This window comes from Cavia porcellus, unplaced genomic scaffold (assembly GCF_034190915.1).
Source record: "Cavia porcellus strain 051 isolate PalLab524CR breed Dunkin Hartley unplaced genomic scaffold, mCavPor4.1 scaffold_27, whole genome shotgun sequence".
Taxonomy (NCBI): Eukaryota; Metazoa; Chordata; class Mammalia; order Rodentia; family Caviidae; genus Cavia; species Cavia porcellus.
Genome location: NW_026947510.1, coordinates 446993 through 474342, shown reverse-complemented (window position 1 = coordinate 474342; position 27350 = coordinate 446993). Strand labels below are relative to the sequence as shown.

Genomic DNA, 27350 nt, shown 5'->3' with positions numbered 1-27350 from the left:
ATTTCTATTGGGTACAAATTCATGTGAATTGCTGAGTTGCAAAGAGATAGATACAACGTACCAACTTAACCACATTTACTTTTTTTATTTTTTAACAATCACATAAGGAAGCATTTATTTGGGGTTTAACATGATAAATAATACAAATAAAATTTGTATAAACACAAATCCACAGAGTCATAACACATAGCAAAGGACAAAGTAAAAACAAAGAAAATTAGTTGGCGGCTACATACAGTTGGGACACAGTTGTGTCTTGTACACTATAAAGTCTTTTACAAAATAATCATTAGAGCAACAGAAGACCAGTCTTCAATGTCGTCCTTATCAACGCTAGCAGCATCTTTGAAAAACGCAAATCCAAATCCTCTTGATCTTCCAATGACTGGCTCTGTTTTAATTGTGCAGTCTACAACTTCCCCAAATCGAGACAAATATTCAGTCAGATCTTTCTTACTTGTATCCCAGCTCAAGCCTCCCATAAACATCTTACCATCATCCTGCAGGTTCTTGCTTGCATTGGTCTTGGACCCCTTGGCGAACTCTATATTGCTGTACTCGTTCATGTCCTCCATGGTGGCGGAGCCATTGGCAGGGGTGAGCAGGCACGCAGTCCGGGTCCCGGGGGTGGTGGCAGCAGCAGAGCATTGTGTGGAGCTACATTTAAAATGGTAGCGGAAGAGGACTTAACCACATTTAATACATGGGCTTTATTCAAAATTAAGTCATTCAGGTATTTCACATTATGGGACACTTCAGCAAATTTAGGATGATTTAAACTGGTCTTCCTATTCATTTTTGTCTTTTGAGGATGATTTTATTAGTGCTCTAAGCTTTTTTTTTTTTTTCTTCTTAGGCTTTTTATTACTCTCTCAAGAAACTTTTTTTTTTTGTACCAGGGATTGAACTCACAACTGCTTGAGCTGCTGAGCTAAATCTCCAGCCCCAAGAAACTCTTAAGCCAGGAACCATGGTGCACAGTTGTAATGCCAGCTACTTGGGTAGCTATGGCAAGAAAATCGCAAGTTCAAGGCCTGCCTATGCAATTTAGGGGGACCCTGTCTGTAGCTCACTGCAAGGTCGTGAGTTCAATCTCCAGTCCTAAAAGAATTCTATAATTTCTTCTTCAGTGATATCTTACAAAACCATCCTGACCTGATTCCTAGGCCACATAAATAAAGAGTTTCACCTCTAAAAAAAACAAACAAACAAAAAAAGTTTTACCTCTGTCTCACAGAAATCATTAAAATCCCAGTGACATTCACCCAACGTAAGCTTCCTGTTTAGTGTAAATGTAGCTGTTGATACCAAGCTCATGATTCCAGTGAGAAGAAGGTCAGCATTCAGAGTGCACAGCAAGTCGAGCTGAGTCAGGTGAGTGACAGTGATGGGGAGGACTCCCTCAGGACCTTTAGGAGGGCGCACCTGGGAGAAATGTGCAGTACTGGGAGTGGCACTTTGGGGACCCTGCACTAAAGCCACCTCTGGGAGATTCTGCTCGACTGAACCAGGGAAGTTGCTGCAGCACAAGCAGGGTCTCTTTTTTTCCTGTGGTGCTGGGATGCAACCTAGTATTCTAGCCATGTCGGGCTAACATTCTACACGCCCTCTTTTCCCAGCACATCGGGGACTGAACCGAGGGCCACATACGTACATGCTAGGCACTTGCTTTGCCACTTTTGCCATGTCCTGCCACTGTTAGGCATGCATTTCTGGTTCGTATCTTCCAGCAATGTTTAATTTCAATCTTCATTAAAGGTTAATAACATGTACTGTGCTGTCACTGGAGCAGTTTTAGAACCTGATGAGCTGGTTTCACAAATTTCTTGAATTTTGATGACAATAGTAGATAACCTCTCCTCAGTCTGCTTTTGAGACATGGTCTCACTTGATGGCTAAAATGCCCAGCTTGGGCTCAAATTTCTGACTCTCTTGCCTCAGCCTCCCTGAGAGTTGTGATTACAGGTATGCGTGTTTCTTAAAGCCATTATTTTTGTGCCACTTTCCAGATAGACACCTCACAGCTTGTGCATTAAACTAGTTTTTTGTTGGGTAGGAAAAGGATCATTATTTTCTTGCTTGGGAGCCAAATGAGGTGGCTGGACTGCCTTTGGATGGCCCACGGAAGGAGGCATCTGAAAGCACTAGAACCTAATTTAAAAACACACCAGAATCACGACCAAAGAGAGGCGAGATGCACAGAGACCCAGGCCCGGGGCCAAGGCAACAGTTCAGTGTTCTCTGCACAGGCATAGGAGACGGCCATTGCTGAGTCCACATTAAATGTGCACATTTTAGCTGGGCATGGTGATGTTCGACGGTCATCCCAGCCCTTGGGAGGGTGAGGTGGTGGATTGCTGAGGGTTTGAGTCCAGTCTGGGCTACAAGGTGAGTTTAAGACCAGCCTGAACTGCATAGTGAGACCCTGACTCTAAAGGACCACACACACACACAAATATTTCGAAACCCTGTTTCCTTGTACCCCCACAACTAATTTTCTTAGTTTTTACTGATTTCTCCATGAGGCTTATTATTTATCTGTCTCTTCGAGACATGGTCTCACTATGCAGTTCAGGCTGGACTTGAGCTCACTCTGTAGACCAGGCAAGCCTTGAACTTGCAAAGATCCTCCTGCCTCAGCCTCTCAAATGCTGGAATTACAGGCATGTGCCACCACGCCCAGCTCCAGGAGGTTTAGAAATGTTAGACCAACCATTAATTATAAACAGTTACTGACACTGGAAGATTGGGAAAACCCGGACCGCCCCGCCGCAGTTGCTTAACCACAGCAGCGTTGGGGCGGGGTAGCTGCTGCGGGTCCCGGTCACGTGGATGGTGCGGCGCGCGGCCCAGAACCCAGAGCGCCTCGCGCGCCCCCGAGCGGCCGCCCAGGAAGGAGCCCGCCAGCCGCGGCCCACGCTCCGCCAGCCCGACGTCGCCCGGCGCCAGGCGCAGGCTTTTGCTCTGGGATGCTCTGCTCGGGATCCACACCCCGGCCGCTAAAGGGCTGCTCTGTCCACACTGCGCCAGCTCAGAAGGCTGCGAGGGGGCAGAGAGCGGGTGAAATTATCATAATGAGGCTTTTGCTTTGTTTTTTGGGCTGGCCTTGAATTCAGTGCGTGTGTGAATTCAAAGGTTCAGAGCCAGCCTTAGTTATACAGATAGAGCTCAAGGCCTGCATGGACTACACAGCAAAACCTTGTTTTAAAACAAAACAAAACGAAATACATACAAAGGAGCACACTATTAAATATCCACACCCTCTTAAGGTGCCGAGCCCACCTAGATTAGTCACCTAAAAGTCTTACATGCTCAATCAAATAAATGCTCTTTTATTATTTATTTATTTATTTTTGAGACAGCATCTTATTATGTAGCCCAGCCTGGTCTGGAACCGCAGACTCTCCCCACACCCTCCGCAGTACTGGGACTATAAGTATTCATCACTATGCCCAGCAAGTTTTGTGTTTTTGTGTTTTTTATTTTTTGTTTTTTTCTTTTTGACGGCAGGATCTCACTATCTAGTGCAGGCTGGCTTGACCGCACTTTCGGAGCCCAGACTGACGCGTCTGGAGCTCACGGTGATTCCCTGCCTCGACATTCCGAATGTTGGGGTGATGGCATTCCAAGTGTTGGGGTGATGGTTGAGCGCCAGCATACCTGACCATTGTTGTTTTTTGTTTTGAGACGGGGTCTTGCTATGCAATGACCGATAAAAAAGAAAAAGACCCAAAAAAAAGTTTTAAAAAAATTTATTTTTATTTATTTTTTATCGGTACCAGGGATCGAACTCACAACTGCCTGCTTGGAAGGCAGGCACTTATGCTGCTGAGCTAAATCCTCAGCCCCTTGGTTACTTTTTAAAAGCTCGTTTAATAGTCATTAAATCCCAGCATTCATGAGGCTGAGGCAGAAAGATCTCTGAGAGTCTGAGGCCAGCCTGGGATACACAGTGAGTTCAAAGCCAGCCCTATCTAAAAAAAAAAAAAAAAAAAATCAACAGGTGTTTGTTTATTGAACACTTACTGTGTTCCAGGCAATAGATGGAGAGTGAAACCCAAAATCTATCAGAGTTGAGGGTGTGGTACTTAACATACCTGAATCCCTGGGTTCAGTTTCCAGTACCCAAAGCATGTCGTCACATTCAACAAATTTACAAACAACAAATATGTGTTTGCCATCGTGGGGAGAGCAAAGAATCTTAGGAGTGCTTTCTGGTTCAGAACAGACTTCTGGGAGATCAGATACCTGGAGCATGAGAAGCTGGCTAAAAGGAAATCTCACCCAGTAGAAAGAGGAAGTGAAAGTTGCCCAGGAGCAGAGGTCAGGACAGGGCTTGGCTTGCAGGGGAAGGTGTAAAAGCAAATGTTTTACTCAAAGAGCTAGCAGTTTCAATAGGCCTTCTCTGACTTGTCTTTTTTGAGACAGTACCCCTGCCTCACTTCAAGTGCCGAGATTTCAAGTACCATCACCATGCCTAGCCAGAACAGACACAATTGGGTTGTTTTGTCTTTTTCCTTTTTATCGATACCTGGGATTGAACTCACGACTGCCTGCTTTCAAGGCAGGAGCTTATGCCGCTGAGCTAAATCCCCAGCCCCCAGACACAATTTTTTTTAAAAAAGGTTTTTTTCAGTGTTCAGTTGGTTGAACCAGCAATGGAAAGCCATTGGTTCCAGAAAGCTGGCTACAAAATGTAAAGACATTCATCCTAAAATCCTACCATAATCTATCAGGTTTTCTTTTTCTCTTTTTCCCTTCTTCCTTCTTCCGCTTCCATTCCCCCACCCCACCCCGTCCTCCTTCTTTTCAAGCTGACCTTGAACCGATTATGTAGCCCAGATGTCTTTAAATATGTGAGACACCTCCTCCCTCAGCCTCCCAAGTGCTGGGGTTACAAACTTGTGCTACCATGCCTAGCACACTCTTTTTTTTTTTTTTTTTTTTTCTTTCTTTCTTTTAAAGTAAATCAACATTTAATTTACAAATTAATTTACAAATTTGCTGTGTATAGGTGGCACATTATTTCTCATTTGTTTGTGTGTTTGTTCTGAGACAGGGTCTTATATGTAGTGTAGGTTGGCCTTGAACTCATAGCAATTCTTCTGCCTTAGCCTCCCAAGCACTGGCATTACAAGCATGTGCCATCACACTCATCCATTTTTTTTTGTTTCTTTTGTTTTTGTTTTTGTGTTTTGTTGCTTTTGTTTTGTTTTTGTTTTTGTGGCCAGGGATCCGGATCGAACTTATGACCTTGCATTTACCAGGCAAGTGCTTGAGCCACTGAACTAATCCCCAGCCACCATCCACATTATCTGATGTTGACCATTTTTGTCTTTTCTTTTTGTGGTGCCAAGGAAGGGGCCTCACACATGCTAGATGAGAGCCTCCCCAGTGAATGAACCTCACTTCTAGCCCTGAGAGTTTCTCTAAAGTTATACCCATTAATAGGGAATAGTTAAAAATTATAGTATATTAGCCAGGCATGGTGGTGCGTGCCTGTAATCTTAGCATTCAGGAGCCTGAGGCAGGAGGATCACTGCAAGTTCAAGCCCAGCCTGGGCTACAAAGCGAGTTCAAGGTCAGCCTAAACTGCATAGTGAAACCCTGCCTAAAAAAAAGTTACAGTATATTTATATAAAAGAAGACCAGACAATCATAAAAATGAAAGAGGTGTTCTATGTTTACTGATAGCAAGGAGCCCAATACATTATTATTATTAATATTATTTTAATTTGTTTTTTGGGGGCTAGGGATTTAGCTCAGCGGGATAAGCACTTGCCTTACGAGCAGGCGGTCGTGAGTTTGATCCCCGGTATCAATTAAAAAAAAAAAAAACTAAAAAATAATTCGGTTTTTTTTTTGAGACAAGGTCTCACTACTTTAGGGGGGCCTTGAACTCATGGACATCTTCCTGCCTCAGCCTTCCTAGTGCTGGGATATAGGTATGAGCGACTACATCCAACTCAAAACATATTAAGTTGGGGCTGGGGATTTAGCTCAGCGGCATAAGCACCTGCCTTGCAAGCAGGCAGTCGTGAGTTTGATCCCCGGTACCGATAAAAAGAAAAAAGACAAAAAAAAAAAAAAAAACATATTAAGTAAAAAAAGCAGGGGCCAGGGATTTAGCTCAGTAGTTTGAGTACCTGCCTGCTGGCAAACATGAGGTTGTGACTTCAATTCCCAGCACCAAAAACAAACAAAAAACCACAGTTGATGAACAGTTATTATGATTGATGTCATTTTTTTTAATTTTTACAGTACTGAAGACTGGACCCAGAACTTTTATACTGGGCTATATACTCAGCTCTTTCTATTTTTCATTTTGAGAAAGGGTCTTACAAAATTGGTAAGTTACTCAGGCTTCCCTTGAACTCACTATGTAGCCCAGACTGGGCTCAAACTTGCAGTAATCCTCCTGCCTCAGCCTCCAGATTCCTGAGATTATAGGTATGCATTACCATGCCAAGCTCTGCCATTTCTGTTTTTTTTTTTAATTTATATATTAATAAAAGATGGGCCAGGTGTGATGGCACACACTTGTAATCCCAGTATTCAGGAGGCTGAGGCAGGAGGATCACTACAAGGTTGAGGCCAGCCCAGGATCCATAGTGAACTCAACACTAGACTGAACCACATAGCAAGACCATGTCAAAAAAAAAAAAAAAAAAAAAAGACAGTGGCCCTGAAGGAGATCATGAACTTCTATATCCCTCGCTATACATTTCTCTATTTTTTAAAACTTCTCTATTAATTGCTTTGTAGTTGTCGTCATTATTTATGGTCCAAGGAACTGCACCCAGAGCCTCACAAATGTGTATCACTGAGGTATATCCCTGGCTGTGACTTGTACTTTTATTTTAGTTAAATATCGCTTTGTCATTGCAGTAGGCTCCCCTAGACGAGCTAGTGGGGGAGAGTATCAAGCATGGCACGAAATGCCTACCTAGTCTGGTTGCACAGTAGCTTCAATCTTTGCCAACTGAATACAAAGTCCACCCTTCTGGGCTCCCCATCACTTCTGGGCTAAGGCCCAGGTCCCTCACTGTGATGGGGCTGCTTCCTGCTCCTGTGTCCCTCCACACCAGCTGTCCTGGCCAGCCCAGCCACCTGGTTTCCCTGCACATAGTGAGCTTTTCTCCATCAGGTCCTACCAGAGCTCTTTCCTTGCTTGGAATCTGGGCTTCAGTTGAATGAAACTATTTCTATTTGTGTGCTACAAAATTAGCACCTGGGCTATAAAACTACCTCATGAGGTACAAAATTACTCCCTGTGCTGCTGACATGGGTCAGTAGTACGAGCTCTGGGTTTGATCCCCAGCACTGCTAAAATAACCTCCTGGCACTTAGGAAAGGTGCTATTATTGCAGGTTGGCACCATGATGTCACCTCTCTGTCTCTCTCTCTCTCCTTTTTTAAAAAACGTGTATACTTTATCTCATTGCCCCTGAAAGCAGGGGATGGCTGTGCTGTCCTGTCCCCTGGAGCCCAGCACTCAGAACCTGGCCCCACCAACATCTGTACTCTGGCAGATGTTGATCTGAGGCCAATGGGCCCTTCTGTCTCCTCAGACCTAGCTCTAAATAAATCCTTTCTCCCTTTTTCCAAAGTAAGTGGTCCCCTTATGTTAGGATGTGTGATGTGATCCCAGAACAGGTTTCCGGGTTCTTATGAATAGATGAGCAAAGAATTGGATGTGGCATGGCAGTAAGGACAAAGCAGCAAAGTTTAATGAAGTTTAAAGGGTAAAGGTACCTTCAAAGTGAGGGGCAGAGAGTGATCTAGGGAAATGAAACTCCCAAGCTACTAGATATCCAGTACAAGTTTGTGTTCTCTAAAATCAAAGAGGACCAGGGATTTAGCTCAGTGGTGAAAGGGTTTTGGCCCAGGCGGGATACTGTAGCCGGTAAAAGCCAAGGAGCTCCTATCTCCCCCTCCCTTAGGAATCTGCCCCTGGCGCCAAACAAAGACCAATGGGCTACCTGTGCATCCCTAATGCCCCCCTTAGGTTCCACCCCATGCCAAGGCTACTTATGTGCCTCCCTCCACGTGTTCCACTGAGAGAGGAGAGATCGCAGGCCCTGGGGTGGAGATGCCATGCCCCAGGGGGTCGGGGGTGTCTCTCCCCGCATTCCCAAAATAAAGGTTATTTATATTTCATACTTCTTATCTTTTCAGCCGCCGCCGGTCCTCCTTCCCCCCACAGTTCTATCAAGTGGTTTAAGCGCTTGCCTGGTAAGCACAAAGTTGTGAGTTTGATCCCCGGGACCAAAAAATAAAGTAAAATAAAATTGAAGAATGAATTTTAGGAACAATGGAGGCTAACAGCAGAATATATTTATTGAGAGAAAGAAAGCTTCTGTCTGAGAGAGACAGAAGGCATCCTGAGTGTGTTGCCAAGGACTCTGTCTTTTCTAGGGACTTTAATAGAGTAAAACCATGAGGTGAGACGGGTCGAAGGTGAGGAAACCCTGGGAACTTGCAAGGCAGACAGATGGCCTGAGGTGGGACAGAACTGCAGTCAACGTGTAAGATTAATTGTTCAGGTAAAACTGACCAAATCAGGGACAAATGGAGAAGCGAGTCTGTAGCAAGCAGCACTCTGGCATTATTATGGAGCAGCGGGAGCAGTGACTCCGTTAGGGGAGTCACCTGGCTTGTCACGGTGAAGCACACCTATTTAGAATATCAATACTTAGGGTGTAGTTGCATTTGTTTTGTCTTGAGATCTGGGCCGCAGCGGGAGGTGTCTGTCTCCTCCAAGGTCTTAAGATTTTCAGGTCCTTTGTGCTGGCTCCCTTGAGGGCTTAGCCCTGTCTGACTGCCTATAATATTTCTATCTAACTCAGCTGCCTGTAACAAAAGGAAAATGGCAGATGCAGTTCAGGGAATTGGGCTTAAGAATTTAAAATGTAAACAAACAAACAAAAAACAGAAAAAAAAATTAAAATGTTAGGACAGAGTCTAGGGCATCTCCTATTGGGTCTTCTGGAACATGGTTGACGACATGATTGACAGAGTGCTAAGTCAGATGTATGTCTACAGTGCGTCTCCTTTCCCATAATTAACATGAAAAAGAGTACATGGACTGAAAATCAAATATGAGAAAACAATGCTCTATGTGACAGAGAACCAGAGAGTAATAGGGGCAACTAGACCAGTATTGTGGATAGGTTGGAAAGACAGGCTTTAATAGGTAAAGGAATGCAATTAGAGATCAAGTCCAGGAGAGAGAAGGTTCAGAAACACTTAGCTAAGTAGCTGGTTGCCCCCCCACACACCAATTTAAAACCAAGGGTCTTGGTCAGACCCAAAAATGCACAGTGTACCCTGGGGAAGTGAAAGGGGAGGGAGAGTCTTAAAAAAGATGCCAGAAGATATTGTTAATAGTATATTAGGATTTAAAACCCACATTACTCCCTCCACTCTGCTTAGATAGATTTTAGTCCGTCTCAGTTTGTCTACTTACATTAGACTGAGGGCACAAACAGCTATCCCAAAAACATCAGGATATAGTACAGTAATCATCTTTAGTTTCCTATTATCTTAATCTGGAACCCTGTATGACTTATACTGTTTTATCATGACTGATTTTAGTTAAATCTGGATTGTTTGATTGCTGTTTTGTATTGACAGATTTTATTCAAAACTGATATGATTGATAGTATCAAGTATCAAGTCTGAGAGTATAGGCAACTACACTGAAGATGACAAGTCTCTATGATACACATTCTGGTTTGATAACTGCATTTTTTTTTTTTTTTTTTTTTTTGTCTTTTTCCTGTTCATCAGTACCAGGGATCGAACTCACGACTGCCTGCTTGTAAGGCAGGCACTTATGCTGCTGAGCTAAATCCCCAGCCCCGATAACTACATGTTTTTGAAGTTTTATACTATGTACAAAGTTGTGTTTTTATTAATACTGTTATGTACTGATATATTGAATTATAGTATGTCTGATGATATAGCCAATTCTATTGGAGATATCAAGAGACAACACAGGAACTATGGTAGAACTCCTTGTACAATGGTCTTATATGTCTTTTTCGTTTCACATGTTTATAGGAATATGTTTTGTTTTGTTGTGCTTTGTTTTGTTTCTCCCTCTAATATAGAAAGGATAGACATACATGTTAAGACTCATGCATGTGTAGAATCTATAAACAGTTTATGAGAACTGATCTTATGACACATGATGAAATGAACAGATATTTTAAAGAAAAAGAGACACTAAAGTACCCAGTGCTGATCCTGGAGGGTCATAATGTGAAACCTAGCAATAGTATTATTCTTTGTTCAGAGTGATATTAGTCTGCTTGGGTTTGTTCAATCTCAACATAATTGAAGATATGGATAACTGCATGTATGTTTAAGTGTATAGGATTGATAACCATATTTCTAAGTTTTTGTTGGATAGTTGAACAGAACTGGTTGCAGTCTCACTGTTTGAATCCCCACTTTATATGCTCCACTTTAGTATCTTGAATAACTATTTGTAAGAGGACAATCTGTAATCATTAACTAATGATTTCTTACTGTTTATTTTTTTCTTTGAAAGTACATACTGTTTCTACCCATTTTCTGTTTTTTTTTTTTTAGTCTTTCTTTAAATAAAAATTTTTTTTAAAAAGGGAGGGCAAAACACAGGGAAGCCAACAACAGGGAAATAACATAACAAGGATAAGTCAGTACATATCAGTTATAACCACCAATGTCAATGATCTCAATTCACCAATCAAAAGATACAGACTGGCAGAATAGATCAAGAAGCAAGATCCAACAATATACTGTAAACAAGAAACATATTTAATTGAAAACGATATCATATACTGAAAGTCAAAGGATGGACAATAATACTCCATGCAACAGGAACCCAAAAAAAGCAGGGATAACTATTCTATTTGCAGACAAAGTTAATTTCAAGCCATGACTGATTAAGAGAGATAAAAAAGATCACTACATTCTCGGGAAGGGAACAATCCAAGAGGAAGAGATAATTATCATAAATGTATAAGCAACAAATACCAGTGCACCCAACTATATAAAAAAATTACTAACAGGCATGACAAATTAAGTAAGCCCTAATACAATTGTATTGGGAGACCTCAGCATACCACTGTTACAAAAAGACACATCAACTAGAAAAAAATCAATAATGAAATATTATAATTAAATTACACTTTTGAACAGATGGGCCTAATAGATGTCTGTAGAGTGTCCACCCCACAACATCTGATTACATATTCTTCTCATTTGCACATGGGACATTCTTCAAAATAGACCATGTTCTGACTCATAGAACATATTTAAGTAAATGCAAAGGAACTGAAATTGTTCCATGCATGCTATCAGACCACAGTGTAATAAAAGTGGAAGTCCATGCCAGTGGAAACCAGAAGAACTTCACAAACATGAAAATTAAATAGCACCTTACTGAACGATCAATGGGTCACAAATGAAATTGAAGAAATTAGACAGTTTTTACAGTTGAATGATAATAGTACAACATACTGGAACTTGTAGAACATACTGAAAGCAGTCTTAAGAAGGAAATTTATATCAGTAAATACCTATATCAGGAAAACAGAACAAGCACATATAAACAATTTAATGTGTGTGTGTTTTTTTTTTTATCGGTACTGGGGATTGAACTCACGACTGCCTGCTTGCAAGGCAGGTGCTTATGTCGCTGAGCTAAATTTCCAGCCCCTAAACAACTTAATGTTGAACGTCAAATTTCTAGAAAAAGAAGAACAGGCTAAACCAAAACTCATACAAGGGAGGAAATTATAATGATCAGAGTAGAAATTAACACACTGGAGACTAAAAAAACAATGAATCAAAGAGTTGGGTTTTTTCTTTTTATAAATTTTATTTTATTTTTCTCATTTTTAAAATTATTTTGAAGGTAGTAAAATACAGCAGAACAAAGCCAATTGAGACAGTGCAGTGAAATTGTTTCTTCTTCTTTTTTTTTTTATATTGGTACCAGGGGTCGAACTCACGACCATGCACTTGCAAGGCAGGCACTTATGCCACTGAGCTAAATCCCCAGCCCCTAGTGCAGTGAAATTGTTACAGAACTTCACAGCAGGATACCAGGATAACAGTAATAGGTGCTATAGTGTATCTCATTATTTTCACAATAGTTGTCCTTCCAATCAGGTATAGCAAAATCAAAACAAATACAGAACATTATAGAACTTATCAAAACAAAATGTTGAATACAGCAATACAATTAATCAGAACAAAGCAAAACAGTGATAACAATATTTGCCTTCAAAGAGATGGTAGAAGAAAATCCTCCATATTTGCTATGTTGCACACAGTCATCCTCCCAAGAGATGCTCAGACCAAAGGCTCCCACTTGCTAACGGGGGTGGGGTGGGGCGTAAGGACTGGATGTTTGATTTTCAGCCCGTGTGCTGGTAGGTTTAAGGCTGCTTACCAGGGAGGTGAGCAGGTTGCTTTCTTTCCCAGCATCCTAAATTCCAACATGGTGGGATCTCGGGAGATGCTGGTTGGTTATCTCCCTGAGGTGCCAGAACAGTTGTTTTTTTGAAAGATTAAATAAAATTGACAATCCCTTAGCCAACCTTATCAAAAAAGGAAAGAAGGGGCTGGGGATTTAGTTCAGTAGAGCAAGTACCTGCCTGGCAAGCACAAGGTCATGAGTTCGATCCCCAGAAAAAAAAGAAAAAAAAAAAAAAAAAAAAAAGACTCAACCCCACGCAAATAAGAATGAAAAGGATAAAAAAAAAAAATGAATGAAAAGGATGAACTCACAACAGACCCTGCAGAAACCCAGAAAATCATCTATAACTACGTTGAAAACTTATATTCTAAGTGGCTGGGAATTTAGCTTAGCGGCATAAGCACCTGCCTTGCAAGTGTGTGGTCGTGAGTTCGATCCCTGGTACTGATAAAAAAGAAAAAGACAAAACAAAAAACAAACAAACAAAAAAACATATTCTAGTAAGATGGAAAATACAGAAGAAATGGGCAGATTTCTAAGTACATATGAATTATCAGAGCTAAATCAAGAAGATATAAAAGTCCTAACTAAGCCAATATCAATAAATGAAATCAAAGATGTAATTAAAAATCTGTAAACAAAGAAAAGTCCTGCTCTGACAAATTCACTGCTGAATTCTACAAGAAATTTAGAGACTTTAGACCACTACTTCTCAAACTCTAATGAAATTGAATGGGAAGCAATACTTTCAAATTCATTCCTGAAAGCAAGCATTACCCTGATACCAAAGCCAGAGAAGGACCCAAATAAGAAAGAGAATTAGGAGTCAATCTCCCTAATGAACATCAAAGCAAAAAGATACCGGCAACAGACTGCAACAAATCATCAAGAAGATTGTACACCATGATCAAGTGAGATTCATCCAGGGATGCATGAATGGTTCAACATGTGTAAATCCCTAAATGTAACACACCATATTAACAGCCAAGGACAAAAATATATGATCATCTTAATAGATGCAGAAAAAGCTTTTGACAAAGTCTAGTACCCATTCATTATAAAAACCCTACAAAAAATTGAAATGGATGGCCTTTATCTCAATCTGATAAAAGCTATCTACAACAAACCAACAGCCAACATCATACTAAATGGACAAAAATTAAAAGCTTTCAATCTCAAATCAGGAACAAGACAAGGATGTCCACTGTCTCCACTCTTATTCAACATAGTCCTGAAAACTTTAGCTGGAGCAATTAGACAAGAGAAAGAAATAAAAGGAATAAAGATAGGAAAAATAGAAGCTAAACTCTCATTATTTGCAGATGGCATGATACTCTACCTAGAAGACCCAAAAAACTCCACCAAAAGACTGCTAGATGTAATAAGCAAACTCAGTAGCACAGCTAATTACAAAGTCATCACTCAAAAATCAATAGCCTTCTTGTATATGAATAACAAACTCACTGGGAGATAAATCAGGGAAACAACACCCTTTACAATAGCATCCAAAAAAATGAAATACCTAGTAATCTAACAAGAGGTAAAATACCTTTACAGTGAAAACTACAGTACCCTGAAAAAGGAGATTAAAGAAGATATTAGAAAATGGAGAGATAGGGGCTGGGGGTTTAGCTCAGCGGCATAAGCGCCTGCCTTTCAAGCAGGCAGTCGTGAATTCGATCCCTGGTACCGATAAAAACGAAAAATACCAAAAAAAAAAAAAAAAAAAAAAAAGAAAGAAAGAAAGAAAGAAAATGGAGAGATAGGGGCGAGGGATTTAGCTCAGTGGCATAAGCACCTGCCTGGCAAGTGTGAGGTCCTAAGTTTGAACCCTGGTACAAAAAAAAAAAAAAAAAAAAGAGAGAGAGAGAGAGAGAGAACCAGGCATGATGGTGCATGCTCCTAATTCCAGCATTTGGGAGGCTGAAGCAGGAGGATCACTGCAAGTTCAAGACAAGCCTAGGGTACAAAGTGAGCTCAAGGCCAGCCTGAACTGCATAGTGAAACCTTGTCTCAAAAAGACAAAAAAAAAAAGGGGGGGGGGCCTGTGGGGATTTAGTTCAGCGGCATAAGCGCCTGCCTTGAAAGCAGGCAGTTGTGAGTTCGATCCCTGGTACTGATAAAAAAAAAACAAAAAAGACAACAAAAAAAAAAAAAAAAAAAAAAAAAAGGGAGAGATAGCCCATGTTCTTGGGTAGGAAGAACCAACAGTAAAAATGGCCATTCTTCCGAAACTGTTATTTAATGCAATCCTAATCAAAATTCCAATAGCATGTCTCACAGAAATAGAGAAAAAAAAATCCTAAAATTCATTTGGAAATAGAAGAGACCTAGAAGGAAAATGACCATGAGCTCAGAAACAGCCTGGGGTACATAAATTCAGATAGTGAGACTCTGTTTAAAAAAAATTCTATGTTGTATAGGATGGCCTAGATCTGATGTCAGCCTGAATAATAAGGGCAAAAAATACATCAGTCATGAACCTCATGGCCACTGTGCTCTTCCTCAATAGCCCACTCTCACGTGGCAAAGTGTCCTTTTCCTACTACGTTTTTTTTTTTTTTTTTTTTTTTTTCACTTGTCCAGTTCTTTGTTCAGGACAACAAGAACTGGCAAGAATCTCTAGGAGAAGCCTACAGTATCCAGGAACCCTGGTGACAGGATTTATAGGAGCTCATCACCATCTCTGACATATCTTCCTTACAAAGATGGACAGAAGCACATCACAAATACAGACGAAGTTTGATAATTCTAATAATGTAAACCACAGAGCTAGACAAACAAATTAGAAATTTTTGAACATTTTAGAATTCCGAATATTTAGACAAGTATAATCCAGGCTCAACTGAGCATGGAGGTGCATGCCTATAATACCAGCACTCAGGAGGCTGAGGCAGGAGAATCTTTGCAAATTTGAGACCAGTCTGGGCTACAAAGTGAGCGTAAGATCAGCCTGAACTGTATAATGAGACCCTGTCTCAAAAAAAGACAAAAAAACCCCACAAAGAATAATCTTTGTGTATGATGAGCAATGAATTGCAAGTGTGCACTGCATGGCAAGTACAAAGCAGCTAATTTTTTTTTGTGCCAGGAACTGAACTCAAGATCTTGCACTTGCCAAGCAGGCTCTGTGCCACTGAGTTCCATCTCAGGCCCAGCAGCTGAGTTTACTAAAGATCACGGGAAGCTGTGCTCAGGGCAAATCCTGACAAAAGATAAGGCACAAACAGAGAAGTGGTGCAGGGCCAACACGAAAGCAAAAGCACAGCATGCGGAGCACTCAGCAGCTCCCAGAGAAATCAGGCTTGGAACTTTAAAGGTCTGCACCTGTGCCCAGAGTCCTCCCTGAGTCTCTAGGTGTGAGACAGGAATGACTCACAGGGCGCTGTGTCATCTCTAGGGCTCTCTCCATGCCTGCCTGTCCCAGAATCCACTCTGATCTTAATTGCATGAATGAGACTTGGTGTTTACTCACCAACTGTCCATAACACGGTTGGAGGAGGGTGAAGGTGACCCAATGCACATGTGCTCTCTCCTAGAGCATCAGAGATTACCTGGGGTTTTGTTATGTGATTCTCTACCTCAGGACAGTGGAAGGAGTAATGGTGCCAGGGTGCCCTTTAAACTATAGAGGTGGTAAGGAGTGACTTTCTCAGCTCCATTGTTTGTAACAGTACTACTGTCTCTGACTAAAGCCACTGCTAGTTCCACGACACCAAGTTGGGCTGTCACTCAATGGGGTCCAAGGAGGTCCCTGCAGTACAAGTAGGGAAGCTTGACTTGGGCTGGACTCACCTCACCCACCCATGGAGCAGGCTACTGGTTGGCTGACTTCCATCACAGATAAAAGAATTTTTGGGCTGGGGATTTAGCGCAGTGGCGCAGCGCCTGCCTTGCAAGTGTGAAGTTCTGAGTTCGATTCCTGATACCTTCTCCCAAAAAAATAACAAAAAAAGAATTTTCAGGAATCATCAGTGTGAGAGGCATGAAGAGATTTATTAACCAGAACAAGTGTACACTTGGGCCAGTGATTTAGCTCAGCGGCATTATCGTCTGACTGACCAGTGTGAGGTCATGAGTTTGATCTCCAGTACCACAACAAAAACAGAAAAAAAAAAAAAAAGTACACACTCAATTGCAGACCTTCCAGAGGTAGAGGTGTATTGTGGCCTTGAGCTGGAAATATTTCTGATGAGACTGGAAGGTTGCACACACAGAACAGTTCCCCAATCCCTGCACGTGGACTTCTGGTGAGAACTCTGGCAGGTTTTCCATAAGACAGCCTAGACCTGACAACTGTCTGAGGGGCCTGAGGAGTACATGATAGGAAAAGGACAGTCCACACTGAAGTTTTGGCACTCTGTTCTCTCTTGCATGGCAGCCACTCTCACACGGTAGGACAGTGGTGGTTAACAGCAGTGCGTTGCTCGTATCACTGGACACTCCAAAAGGTTTGCCATCACTGCTGTAGAGTATACTTCTTTTTGTACTTTTACTGGGCCCAAGTTCACTCTATTGGGCCTGTTTCTTTTCCTACTCTTAACAAAACTTTCCTACCATTTGTGCTTATCTTGACCAATTCTTTGCTTGAGAAGAAAGAACCTAAAAACCATCTCTAGAAAGTGACTCCAAGGGACTGGGGATTTAGCTCAGCGGCATAAGCATCTGCCTTGCAAGCAGGCAGTCTTGAGTTCAATCCCTGGTACCGAAAAACACACACACGCACACACACACACACACAAAAAGCTTATTTCCTTTAAGACCTTTAGAAATTCTTTCTGGAAGGGAAAAAAGTTTGAATGACTTTTGTGTCCTAAAGCTACAGGGGTTTTTTTGTTTTTGTTTTTGGCTTTTTGAGACAGGGTCTTGCTATGTAGTTCAGGCTGGCCTAGAACTCACTATTAGCCAAGAGTAAACTCAAACTCATAGTGATCTTCTTTATTTATTTATTTATTTTTAAAAAGGACTGGAGAGCACCCGCGGGTCTGGAACCACCAGTCTAATCAGCCCGGGCGGTTGGGAAGCCAGACTTGAAGGAACTGCTGGGCTAAAGCCAGCCCAATCTTCTTACCTTAGTCTCTTGAGTGCTGGGATTACAGGTGTGCATCACCATGTCTGGCTTTGCAGTTTTTCTTAAAAAGTACAATATTATGATATTTGTTGTCTCCTTTCTATTTATTTCTCCCATCTTACCTCAAGCAGATGCCTATAGATTATAGAGGAATACATCCTGATTATTCTCCCATCTCATCTTCCCAGCCACTTTGTACATTAAAGACTGTAACATACAAGCTAACAATTTAGTTATGTATTTTACTTTATTACCTAACTGTTCTGTTTGCACTCATTCTATAACAAATCCATTTTCCCAAGTATAATTCCTTTTTTCCAAGAATTGTGGCATAAATGTTAATCTTCCTAAGGGGGTGACCCCCTTTTAACTTTTCAAACAGGATCTCACTAAGTTTTCTAGGCTGGTCTTTAATTTATGATCCTCAGGGCTGGAAATTTAGCTCAGTGGCATAAGCGCCTGCTTTGCAAGCGCATGGTCGTGAGTTTGATCCCTGGTACTGATTAAAAAAAAAAAAAAGGAAGAAGAAAAAAACATAATTTGTGATCCTCCAGCCTCAGCTTCCCTAGTAGCTAGGGTAACGGGGCCATGCCACCATTCCCAGAAAGATTAAATATCACTTGTAATGACATCAGATGCAATTTATGGCATAAATTTATTATTAGATTTTTTTTTTGTCTTTTTTGTTTTTTATCAGTACCAGGGATCGAACTCACGACTGCCTGCTTGCAAGACAGGCGCTTATGCCACTGAGCTAAATCCCCAGCCCCTATGGCATAAATTTAAGGAACATTTGTGACATCTCGACTCATCTCCTTCAGGTGAGTTATTGCTTAAAAACTGATATAATAGCACTGGATTAGGAGTATTTAATTTATTTATTTATTTTGGTTTTTTGAGAGAGGGTCTCATTACTAATTCAGGTAAGTCTTGAACTCACTATGTAGTCTAGGCTAGCTCAAATTTGCAGTGATCTTCCTGCCTCAGCCTTCTCAGTGCTGGGACGACAGGTGTACACTACCACACCCTGCTCAGGATTGGGGGTTTTTAGTGGGCAGATGCTGGATATTTTCCCTTATCCAAGAGTTTCATAAATCTAATCCAAGGGCACCAATCCAAGGGCATTCACAACCAGCCCTTGACAGTTGGTGTAATTATATTTATCTAAGTTTTTTTTTTTTTTTTTTTTTTTCTGTTTGTCTTTTTGGGACAGGATCTCACTACGCAGTTCAGGCTGGCTTTGTCGCCTTGGCAGGTCTCAAACTTGCAACGATTCTCCTGCTGCAGCCTCCCGAGAGTTGGGATTACAGGTGTGTGCCACCAAGCTCAGCTACCTATTTGACAGAGGGTTAGGTAAATTGCTGGTAAACTGCAGATCTGTCAGATTCCAACCCCCAGGTTTCAGATACTATATCTTGGCCTGGGTTCCACGTATTCCATCAAATCATCTTTCAAGGTTTACCTGAAAATAACTACTGGGCAAGGCTTATGTGAGAACAAGGCATCTTACCTTGGTACTTCTTGCAACATCTAGCGTTCTCTACACCCATCCTGCTCCTTTGGCTTTTAGAGACAAATTTCTTCTAAACTCCCAACACTGTAAAGTACACTGGCAGTGAGGATACCCTGTCCCTTTAAGGTTTTGGATGACGCAATGGCTAACCTTTCTCAAAGACCTGCCCACTGTTTTACAGCCCCTGCTTCATCCGGGTTCCTGGGACTCGGAAGTTGGCCTGGTAACCAGGCAACTGTTGGTCCACTGGCCCCGGGTTTGGCCTGCAGCTCAGCTAGGGTGGTTCTTTCCTTCCCAATTGCAGAGGCAGGGACCTGGCGCTCCGCCCCCCCCCCCCCCCCCGCCTCCCGTTGCCATAACTGCTGTACACAAACTAACCCTTCTTGTACCTCTTCCAAAGCAATCCCTCGCTTTGGACTAAGACCCTCTCCGCAACTGCTTCCAGTTGAGAAAACCAGTGTCTGCGCCCCTTGGGGAAAGGGTGATTGGGTGGGAGGACAGTGGACAGAGGGAAATGGGGCTAAGTAGGGAGGGAAAGTTAGAAAGGTCTGGGGGTCTGGGAGGGAAACTTGGAGGAGATTGTGTGTGGAAAACATGAAATGGAGTCAACGGGAGATGTTTACAAGGGCAAAGCAAACTTGGGAGCCAGCGGGGAGGTGATGGGCTCAATAGAGGTAAGGGAGCTGAGGGGTGGTGAAACCTAAATCTTTTTTTTTCAATACCCAGGACTGCTCTTATCTGACTCCAGAATCCTCCGGCGAAGAGAAAGATGTCCGACGAAGATGATCAGGATGACACGGAACCAGAGCAGGATGATCTGGAAAAAGAAGATGATAAGGATACAGAGGAGTGGGAGGACTACAAGAAAGAGGGCGAAGATTTGTCTGAGGAAGTGAGAGTCTAGAAAGAAAGGGTCCTAGGGCCGAGGAGTGGGAGTAGACGCAAGAGTCATCTTAAACCCTTCCCTCCTACAGTGGCCGCCCACACCCCTGACAGAGGAGATGATGAAGGAAGGGCTATCTATGCTTTGTAAGACGGGGAATGGACTGGCTCATGCATATGTTAAGCTGGATCTTAAAGACAGGTGTGTTATGGCAACAAAATGACCCATGATTGAGAGAGAGTAGGAACCCATTTGCTTTCCCACTCTTATCCCAGGTGTTTTGGTGGAAACTGGATCTCTCTCTCATCCTGGCCACGTGGGCAAGGGAAGACTAGGATTTGCTTTTCAGTATCTCTAAATCTCCCATGGGGCGGGGTGTCTAAATTAGTGCTGGGGCACTTGCCTAGTGTGCAAGAAGCACCAGGTTCACTCCCAGCATCCTAAAACACACAGACTCAGAAGTTGTCCAGAGAAATTGGAGGCTGAATTAGAGTGTGTGTATTCCTGTTGCATTCTCACCTGTCTTTCAGACTGTGTAGTCTCTGTCCTGCATAGACACGAAGTCTGCAAGACACTGTTAAAAACCTACACGTGGGGCTAGAGATGGAGCTTAGTGATACAGCATGTACCCAGCATGTGCAAGGTGCTGGGTTCCAGTCTCAGTAATATGCACACACATACACACCCCTATCTACCTTCTCTTTCCCATCCTCACCCCTCCCACCTCTCACCATTCATTGTAAGCCCTTTGCCTTAGCACTCTGTGGTTTTCCTGATTCTTTCCTCAACCCTGGTTCTCCCTGCTCTGCACCTCCTAGAGACTTGACAGACATCTCCTTGCTGTGCTCCTACATCCATCTGCGATATGTGGATATCTCTGAGAACCACCTGACAGACCTAACACCACTCAATAACCTCACCCACCTGCTGTGGCTCAAGGCTGATGGCAACCAGCTTCGGAGTGCCCAGCTGAATGAACTGCCCTACCTGCAGATCGCCAGTTTTGCCTACAATCAGATCACTGACACTGAAGGAATCACTCATCCTCGGCTAGCAAGTCTGGATCTCAAAGGCAGGTCCTTATAAGGAGCTATGTATGATTTATTCCTTCCTAGCCTGGGGCTAACAGTGAGTAGTGCGGCCCATACAGCAATCTGGATTCATTCAGTCATTCACACACTCACAGAACTGGAGACATAGCTCAGTGGAAGAATGCTTAACTACCATACACAAGCCCCTGGTTTTTTGGTTTTTTGTTGAAACAGGGTCTTGCTATGTAGCTCATAGTGGCCTTGAACTCATTATGTAACCCAGGCTGGCCTGAAATTCACGGTGATCCTCTTGCCTCTGCCTCCTAAGATTTGGGATTACAAATGTGCACTACCATGCCCAGCTCAAACTCCTGGGTTTAATCCCCAGCATCATTTAAAAAATCAGGATAGGGCTGGAGATTTAGCTCAGTGGCATAAGCACCTGCCTTGCAAGCTCATGGTCATGAGTTCAATCCCCGGTACTGATAAAAGAAAAAGAGCAGAAAAAAATCAGGTTAAATTGGGGCATGGTGGCACACTCCTGTAATCCCAGCATTTGGGAGACTGAGGCAGGAGGATCCTTGCAGGTTCGAGACCAGTCTGGGCTACAGAGTGAGCTCAAGGCCAGTTTGAACTGCATAGTGAAACCCTGTCTCAACAAAACAAAACAAACCCCAAAAAATAACCAAAAAATCCCAGGACACTAAATTTGGATTTGTTTCGACAATTCTTCATGTTGGTGATATAGCCTTAAACAAAACAAAGGTTCCTATTCTCATGATAGGAATGAACATGATAGCTCATACCTGTAATCCAAGCACTGTGGGAGGCTAAGACAAGAGATCACAAGTTTGTGCTCAGTGCTTGTTTTGGCAGCACGTATACTAAAATTGGAATGATACAGAGAAGATTAGCATGGTCCCTGTGCAAGGATGACACGCAAATTGGTGAAGTGTTCCATATTTTTCTGACTTTTCTCTTTTTTAAATAAAATTTTTAAAAAATGAAAAAATTCTTACTATAAAAAAAAAAAAAACAAGTTTGTGCTCAGCCTGGGCAATTTAGCAAGATTTTATCTCAAAAAATAAAAAGGGAAGCTGAGTGTGGTGGTGTCCTCTGTAATCCCAGCACTTGGGAGGCTGAGGCAGAGGACCGTTGTAAGTTCAGACCAGTCTGGGCTATAAAGTGAGCCCCAAACTAGCCTGAACCACATAGTGAGACCCTGTCTCAAAAAGACAAAAAAAAAAAAAAAAGGTAGGGGGCAAGGTTTAGCTCAGTGGTAAAGTGCCTGCTTGGCAAACGCAAGGTCCCGAGTTCAATCCCCAATACCACAATAAAAATAAAAATAAAAAATAAATAAAAAGGATGCCACCACATCCAGCTAAGGGATTGAGACACAAACTCAGTGCAAAGACCCTTTCTTCAATCACCAGTACTGGAAAATAATCCCTATTGTCTCATAGCTTACTTTCTAGTTGAGGCAGACAATAATGCACACAATAAGCCAGGCATGGTGGTGCATGCTTGTAAACCTAGCACTTGTGAGACTGAGGCAGTAGGATTGTTGCGAATTCCAGACCAGCCCAGGCTACAAAGTGAGCTCAAAGCCAGCCTGAATTGTATAGTGAGACTCTGTCTCAAAAAAAAAAAAAAAAAAAAAAAAAAAAAAAAAAAAAAATCTACTAATGCACACAGTAAATAAATAAACTTGTAGTATGTAAAGAGAAGATACCCACTATGGAAAAAATAGATCAGGGAAAGCAGGATAGGGAGCCACAAGTGGCAATTTATAACAGGTTGGTTAGGACAAGCATCACAAAGACATCTGAGCAACAGCTTGAAGGAGAGGGAGTCAGACGTGTGGGCTGTGCAGTCCACACAGGTGGGCATGTTCACTAGATCCACTTGGCTCAGGACTCTAGAGTCAGAGTCTGGAGCATCCTTCCTGTGTTAGGAGATGCTGTTAAAATGCATGCTGCAATGAGCTGGGGATTTAGCTCAGAGGCATAATCGCCTGCCTTGCAAGCACGCAGTCGTGAGTTCGATCCCTGTACCGATAAAAAAAAAAAAAAAATGCATGCTGCAATGCTGTACCTTCAGAGAGGCCCTGTGAGTGCTGATCTTCTCCTCCCCCAGGGAACCGCATCCAGGTGGTGACTGGTCTGGACCCTGAGAAGCTGAAAAGCCTGCATACTTTGGAGCTCCGGGCGAACCAGCTGTACACCACCGTGGGGATCAACCTTCCTAAGCTGAAGAAACTCTTCCTGGTAGCTCCCTGGGCCACTGGGTGGTATGGGGGGCGGGGAATGAGGATGCTTGGGTCCTTGTAGGCTCAGCTCCTAACCTCACCACCCAGTGCCATCAATAGAGCATTTCCTTGGTGCCAGATGCCATGGAGATGTGAAGTGGAAACAGCCAAGGTGCTTCCCACCTGGTAGGGCTGATGAGCCCTTGTGGATCATGCAGAGAAAATCCGCTTTGATGCTGGTAGCAGCATCCTGTGCTGTAATGAGGCAATGTAGTCAGGCTTCCAAGTTTAGCCTTTTAGACTGGCACTGCTTCATTCCCATGAATGCTGTGGTCATGTTTCTTGGGCTGTCAGGCCTTGGGAGTGGGGTGAAGTACCTCCGCCTCACTGAGAGTTGGTTTTGGTGAGATCTGAATAGAGTTGCAGCAGACCTTTCTCTGAGATGGAGTCCAGGGCCTTGTGTACCAGGCAGGTGATCTACCTCTGAACTGTGTGCCCAGCCCCTCCTGGGCATTTTTAGTTAACTGTTGACTGCCTGCTCCCTTTCATCTCCCACCCTGCTTTCCTGTTCTTTGCATTTCCTCTTTTGCTTTACCTCTTTCTGATGCCCCTTCCTTCCCTCTCCCTCCCTCTTCTCTCACTGTCCTGCATCTTGGGCCCTAGGGCCAGAACATGCTGAAGAAAGTGGAAGGCTTGGAAAACCTAAGCGATCTCACCACCTTACACCTGCGAGACAACCACATTGAAACTCTGAGCGGCTTCTCCAAAGAAATGCAGTCCCTGCAGTATCTCAATTTGAGGTATGGGTCCTTTCCCAGCCCCACCCTGCACCTGCCCCTGGCCAAGAGGAGCTTTGGAGCTTGTGCCTGCCCCATCTCCCAGTGCTTGCCCACAGTCTGCTCCTCGCCTCAGCCTTCCTGATGCTCTGCTTCCCTTATCCCTTCTACATCTGCTCCTAATTGCAATTTCTGAATCTTAGTTATTCAGTCCATAACTAATAAGAAGATGCCAGGCTTTGTGCTGTGTTTTGGAAACATTTGAAGAAATCAGAAGTAATTTCTTTTCTTTTCTTTCTTTCTATTATATTGAGGTCTCACTGTGTTGCCCAGGCTGTGCTTGAACTCCTGAGTTCTTGCTGTCCTCCTGCCTCAGCCTCAAAGTAGCTGGAAATATAGGCATATACCACTGCACCCTGTGACCCCATTCTTCAAGAATCCACAGTCTGGCTCCAACTCTCTTGTTGGCCCTGTCCTCAGTAAATTCCCATTGGAAGAGACAGATTTTCTGTCAGCAACTCAGAGCCTCACTCATGCTAAGTGTAGCTCTAACCCAGCTATTCCTTCAGCCCCTGGAGGGTTTGTGTGTGTCATTTCTTCTTTTCCTTCTTCTGTTTCTTTTCCTTCAGTACTGGGAATTGAATCCAGAGCCTTTATAGTGAGCCATATCCCCAGCCCTCCTTCCCTCTACCTTTTTCTTCTTTCTTTCTTTCTTTCTTTCTTTCTTTCTTTCTTTCTTTCTTTCTTTCTTTCTTTCTCTTTCTTTCTTTCTTTCTTCCTTTCTTTCTCTTTCTTTCTTTCTTTCTTTCTTTCTTTCTTTCTTTCTTTCTTTCTTTCTTTCTTTCTTTCTTTTTTTGAGACAGGGTCTCGCTAAGAAGTTCAGGCTGGCCTTGGGCTCATTTTGTAGCTCAGGCTGGTCTTGAACTTCCAAAGATCCTCGTGCCTCAGCCTCCTGCGTGCTGGGATTACAGGAGTGCCCTACCATGCTTGCTACCTTTTTTCTTCTTTTTACTCTTTCTTTCTTTCTTTCTTTCTTTCTTTCTTTCTTTCTTTCCTTCTTCCTTTCTTCCTTTCTTTCTTTCTTTTTTTGTTTTCTGAGACCTGGTTTTGCTAAATCTCTAAATGGCTCAGGATGTGCTCAAATTTGTGATTTTCCTACTTCAGCAAGTAGCTGGGATTATAAGTGGGTGTCACTCCACTTTGCTTTATGCATGTTTAAGTAAAAGTATAAGGAAACTGCCACCTTTCTTAGGAGGTAACAAGAACAAGAAGAATCCTCCAGTAGGGTGTGGAGGTTATAGGCATTTAGCTATAATCCTAGCACTTGGGAGGCTGAGACGGGGGATCACAGCAAGTTTAAAACCAGCCTGGACTACATAGCAAGACTCTGTCTCAAAAAAAAAAAAAAAAATCACAGAGAGAAAGAGAAAGAAAGAAAAAGAAGAAAGAAAAAAAATCCTCTAGCTGGCAACAGAATTGAGTAATGTACTTGAGAGCCCAAGTCCAAGGCCACTGTCCTCTGGGGCAGTCTCTTGGCCATCAGCTCTGCTCTGTGGATGGGTGTGTGTGTGTGTGTGTGTGTGTGTGTGTGTGTGTGTGTGTGTGTGTATGTGTGTGTGTTCCTGTAAATACCCTATGGCTAACAGATCCTACCTCAGTGGCTATTAACTGGGCTTGCTTGGAGATAGGAGGGGCATCGGAAGACACCACATCTAAATGACAAGGACCAGAGATGATCCACATCCCACCTTGAGCAGAATATTTCAGGATAGGCACCTATAATGTAGGAGGCCCAACACATCCATGACTGCCAGGCAGAGCCTTTTGGATGATCTGTACAAAGGCTGGAAGAAAGTATATAAGATTAAATACATAGCTGTCCACAGGGAGGCCCAGAAAGAGCCCAGGCTTATTCTCCCACTCGCCCTTTACTCCAGGGTCCCTCAGCCACCACCAGCACATCCTCCACACAAACCCATGTTCAGATCCCAGGTCCTTCTCCACTGATCTGAGCCCTGTCTTCTAACCCTAACCCTAACCTGCATGAATGCGTGTTCCTCCCCCAGCAGGGCGCTGTGTGGCCCGTTGCTGCTGCAGCAGGTTAATGACACATAACATGGGATTCCTTGAAGGGCAGAAGCAGGACAGGAGTGGGACTGGGCAGCACCTCTGCAGCAAGCCTAGTGTTTCAAGGGAAACTGAGCCCTGGTGGGAGGGCCCCCCCCAGGGACCCCACTCCTAACAGCAGCAACCAAAGCCCATTATTCCTGGGTCACCCCCTCCTAACCACACTGGCAGGGGCAACTCGATAAGCAGCGTGGGGGAGCTGGCCAAGCTGCGGGAATTGCCCAAGCTTCGAGCTTTGGTGCTGCTAGAGAATCCATGCACGGATGAGACTGACTACCGCCAGGAGGCTCTGGTGCAGATGCCACACCTTGAGCGTCTGGACAAGGAGTTCTACGAGGAAGAGGAAAGGGCTGAGGCTGATGAGATCCGTCAGAGGATAAAAGATGAACAGGAGCAGGAGCCTGAGCCTGAGCATGACCTGGACCCAGACCAGTCATCCATGTAGCAGCAATGCTGGTCTCCAAGCATAGTAAGAGAGCTAGCAGGGAGGCAGCAAGCAGAGGCCAAGGGCTGGGCAGGTGGGAAAGAGAAATTGCTGCAGGAGGAGGTGGGCAGGACAGGGCCAAGGCAAAGGAACTCTTGGAGGGAGGAGGTAAGGGTGAGGGGACCTGAGGTGAGGACAGAGGACCAAGGAGGGTGAAGAACTGATAAAAAGGCTTAAGAGAGACATCAAGAGACCAGAAAAGTGAGCGGGACAGGAGCTGGAGTGAAGCCTCTAGGAGAGGCTGGGTTGGGGCCCAAATGGAGGTAGGGGCGGGGCTGGTTGGTGGTGCTCCAAGAATGAAGTGGGGCCTGGGAGAAAAGACAGCAAGGAAGACCTTGCACTAAAATCCAGGTGCTGAAAATAACAGGACGTAGGGATGGGAGGAGAAGGGCAGACGCCTGAGGCAGCTGGGCATTCCAGAAGGGGCCGAGGCTTTCATCCTATTCTCTTCCCCTAGGAAAGCAACGACAGGGCCGGGCCCAAAGACCTGATGAGTCTGCGGGGTGGTGAGCCGGAACCCCATATTCATGCTCAGACATCACAGTGCACAAATCAAGATGAAAGGAGCTGAAGATGCCCGGGCTCTGCACTGGGCACCTGGGCAGGATGGGGTGTTTGCCTGGAGCCTGCTGGGGTTTTAGGGACGGTCAGGTTTTCCAATAAAAAGACATGTTGGTACTCTGGTGATCTGGCCTGCGGATCAATCCGTGGGTCTCACCTGGTGGAGGAACGGGATTGGGGG

At 43.5% G+C, this 27350-nt stretch overlaps 2 protein-coding genes and 1 non-coding gene across 16 annotated transcripts; 2 read left to right on the top strand and 1 right to left on the bottom strand.

Annotated features, from left to right (window-relative positions):
* Positions 1–75: 75 nt before the first annotated feature.
* Positions 76–19386, bottom strand: LOC111755043 (heterogeneous nuclear ribonucleoprotein D-like). The gene is made up of 2 exons (XM_023562150.2): positions 19057–19386; positions 76–657 (listed from the first exon to the last, which is right to left on the bottom strand). The coding sequence occupies exons 1-2, from the start codon at positions 19074–19076 to the stop codon at positions 276–278; spliced, it is 402 nt and encodes a 133-aa protein (XP_023417918.1). The 5' UTR covers positions 19077–19386; the 3' UTR covers positions 76–275.
* Lrrc23 (leucine rich repeat containing 23) lies at positions 19225–27286 on the top strand. Of its 14 annotated transcripts, none has more exons than XM_005000648.4 (8): positions 19225–19338; positions 19786–19951; positions 20034–20143; positions 20761–21014; positions 23110–23240; positions 23885–24021; positions 26296–26593; positions 27066–27286. In XM_005000648.4, the coding sequence occupies exons 2-7, from the start codon at positions 19829–19831 to the stop codon at positions 26567–26569; spliced, it is 1029 nt and encodes a 342-aa protein (XP_005000705.1). In that variant the 5' UTR covers positions 19225–19338; positions 19786–19828; the 3' UTR covers positions 26570–26593; positions 27066–27286. The 14 variants fall into 14 exon arrangements, with proteins under 14 accessions (XP_005000705.1, XP_063093685.1, XP_063093680.1 ...); XM_063237610.1 differs by having other exon boundaries at positions 19254–19282; XM_063237609.1 differs by having other exon boundaries at positions 19261–19365.
* LOC111755061 (U6 spliceosomal RNA) lies at positions 21834–21940 on the top strand. Its single transcript, XR_002789650.1, has one exon. It is a non-coding gene; the product is annotated as a U6 spliceosomal RNA (small nuclear RNA).
* Positions 27287–27350: the final 64 nt, after the last annotated feature.

Excerpts from the sequence above, each read along its gene's own strand:
- LOC111755043 (XM_023562150.2), bottom strand. The coding sequence starts at position 19,076 with ATGTTGCAAGAAGTACCAAG. Across the intron at positions 658-19,056 it reads ATGTTGCAAGAAGTACCAAG|CTCCACACAATGCTCTGCTG; the intron begins GTAAGATGCCTT and ends TTTTAAATGTAG.
- Lrrc23 (XM_005000648.4), top strand. The coding sequence starts at position 19,829 with ATGTCCGACGAAGATGATCAGGATGACACGGAACCAGAGCAGGATGAT. Across the intron at positions 20,144-20,760 it reads AAGCTGGATCTTAAAGACAG|AGACTTGACAGACATCTCCT; the intron begins GTGTGTTATGGC and ends TGCACCTCCTAG. Across the intron at positions 21,015-23,109 it reads AGCAAGTCTGGATCTCAAAG|GGAACCGCATCCAGGTGGTG; the intron begins GCAGGTCCTTAT and ends CTCCTCCCCCAG.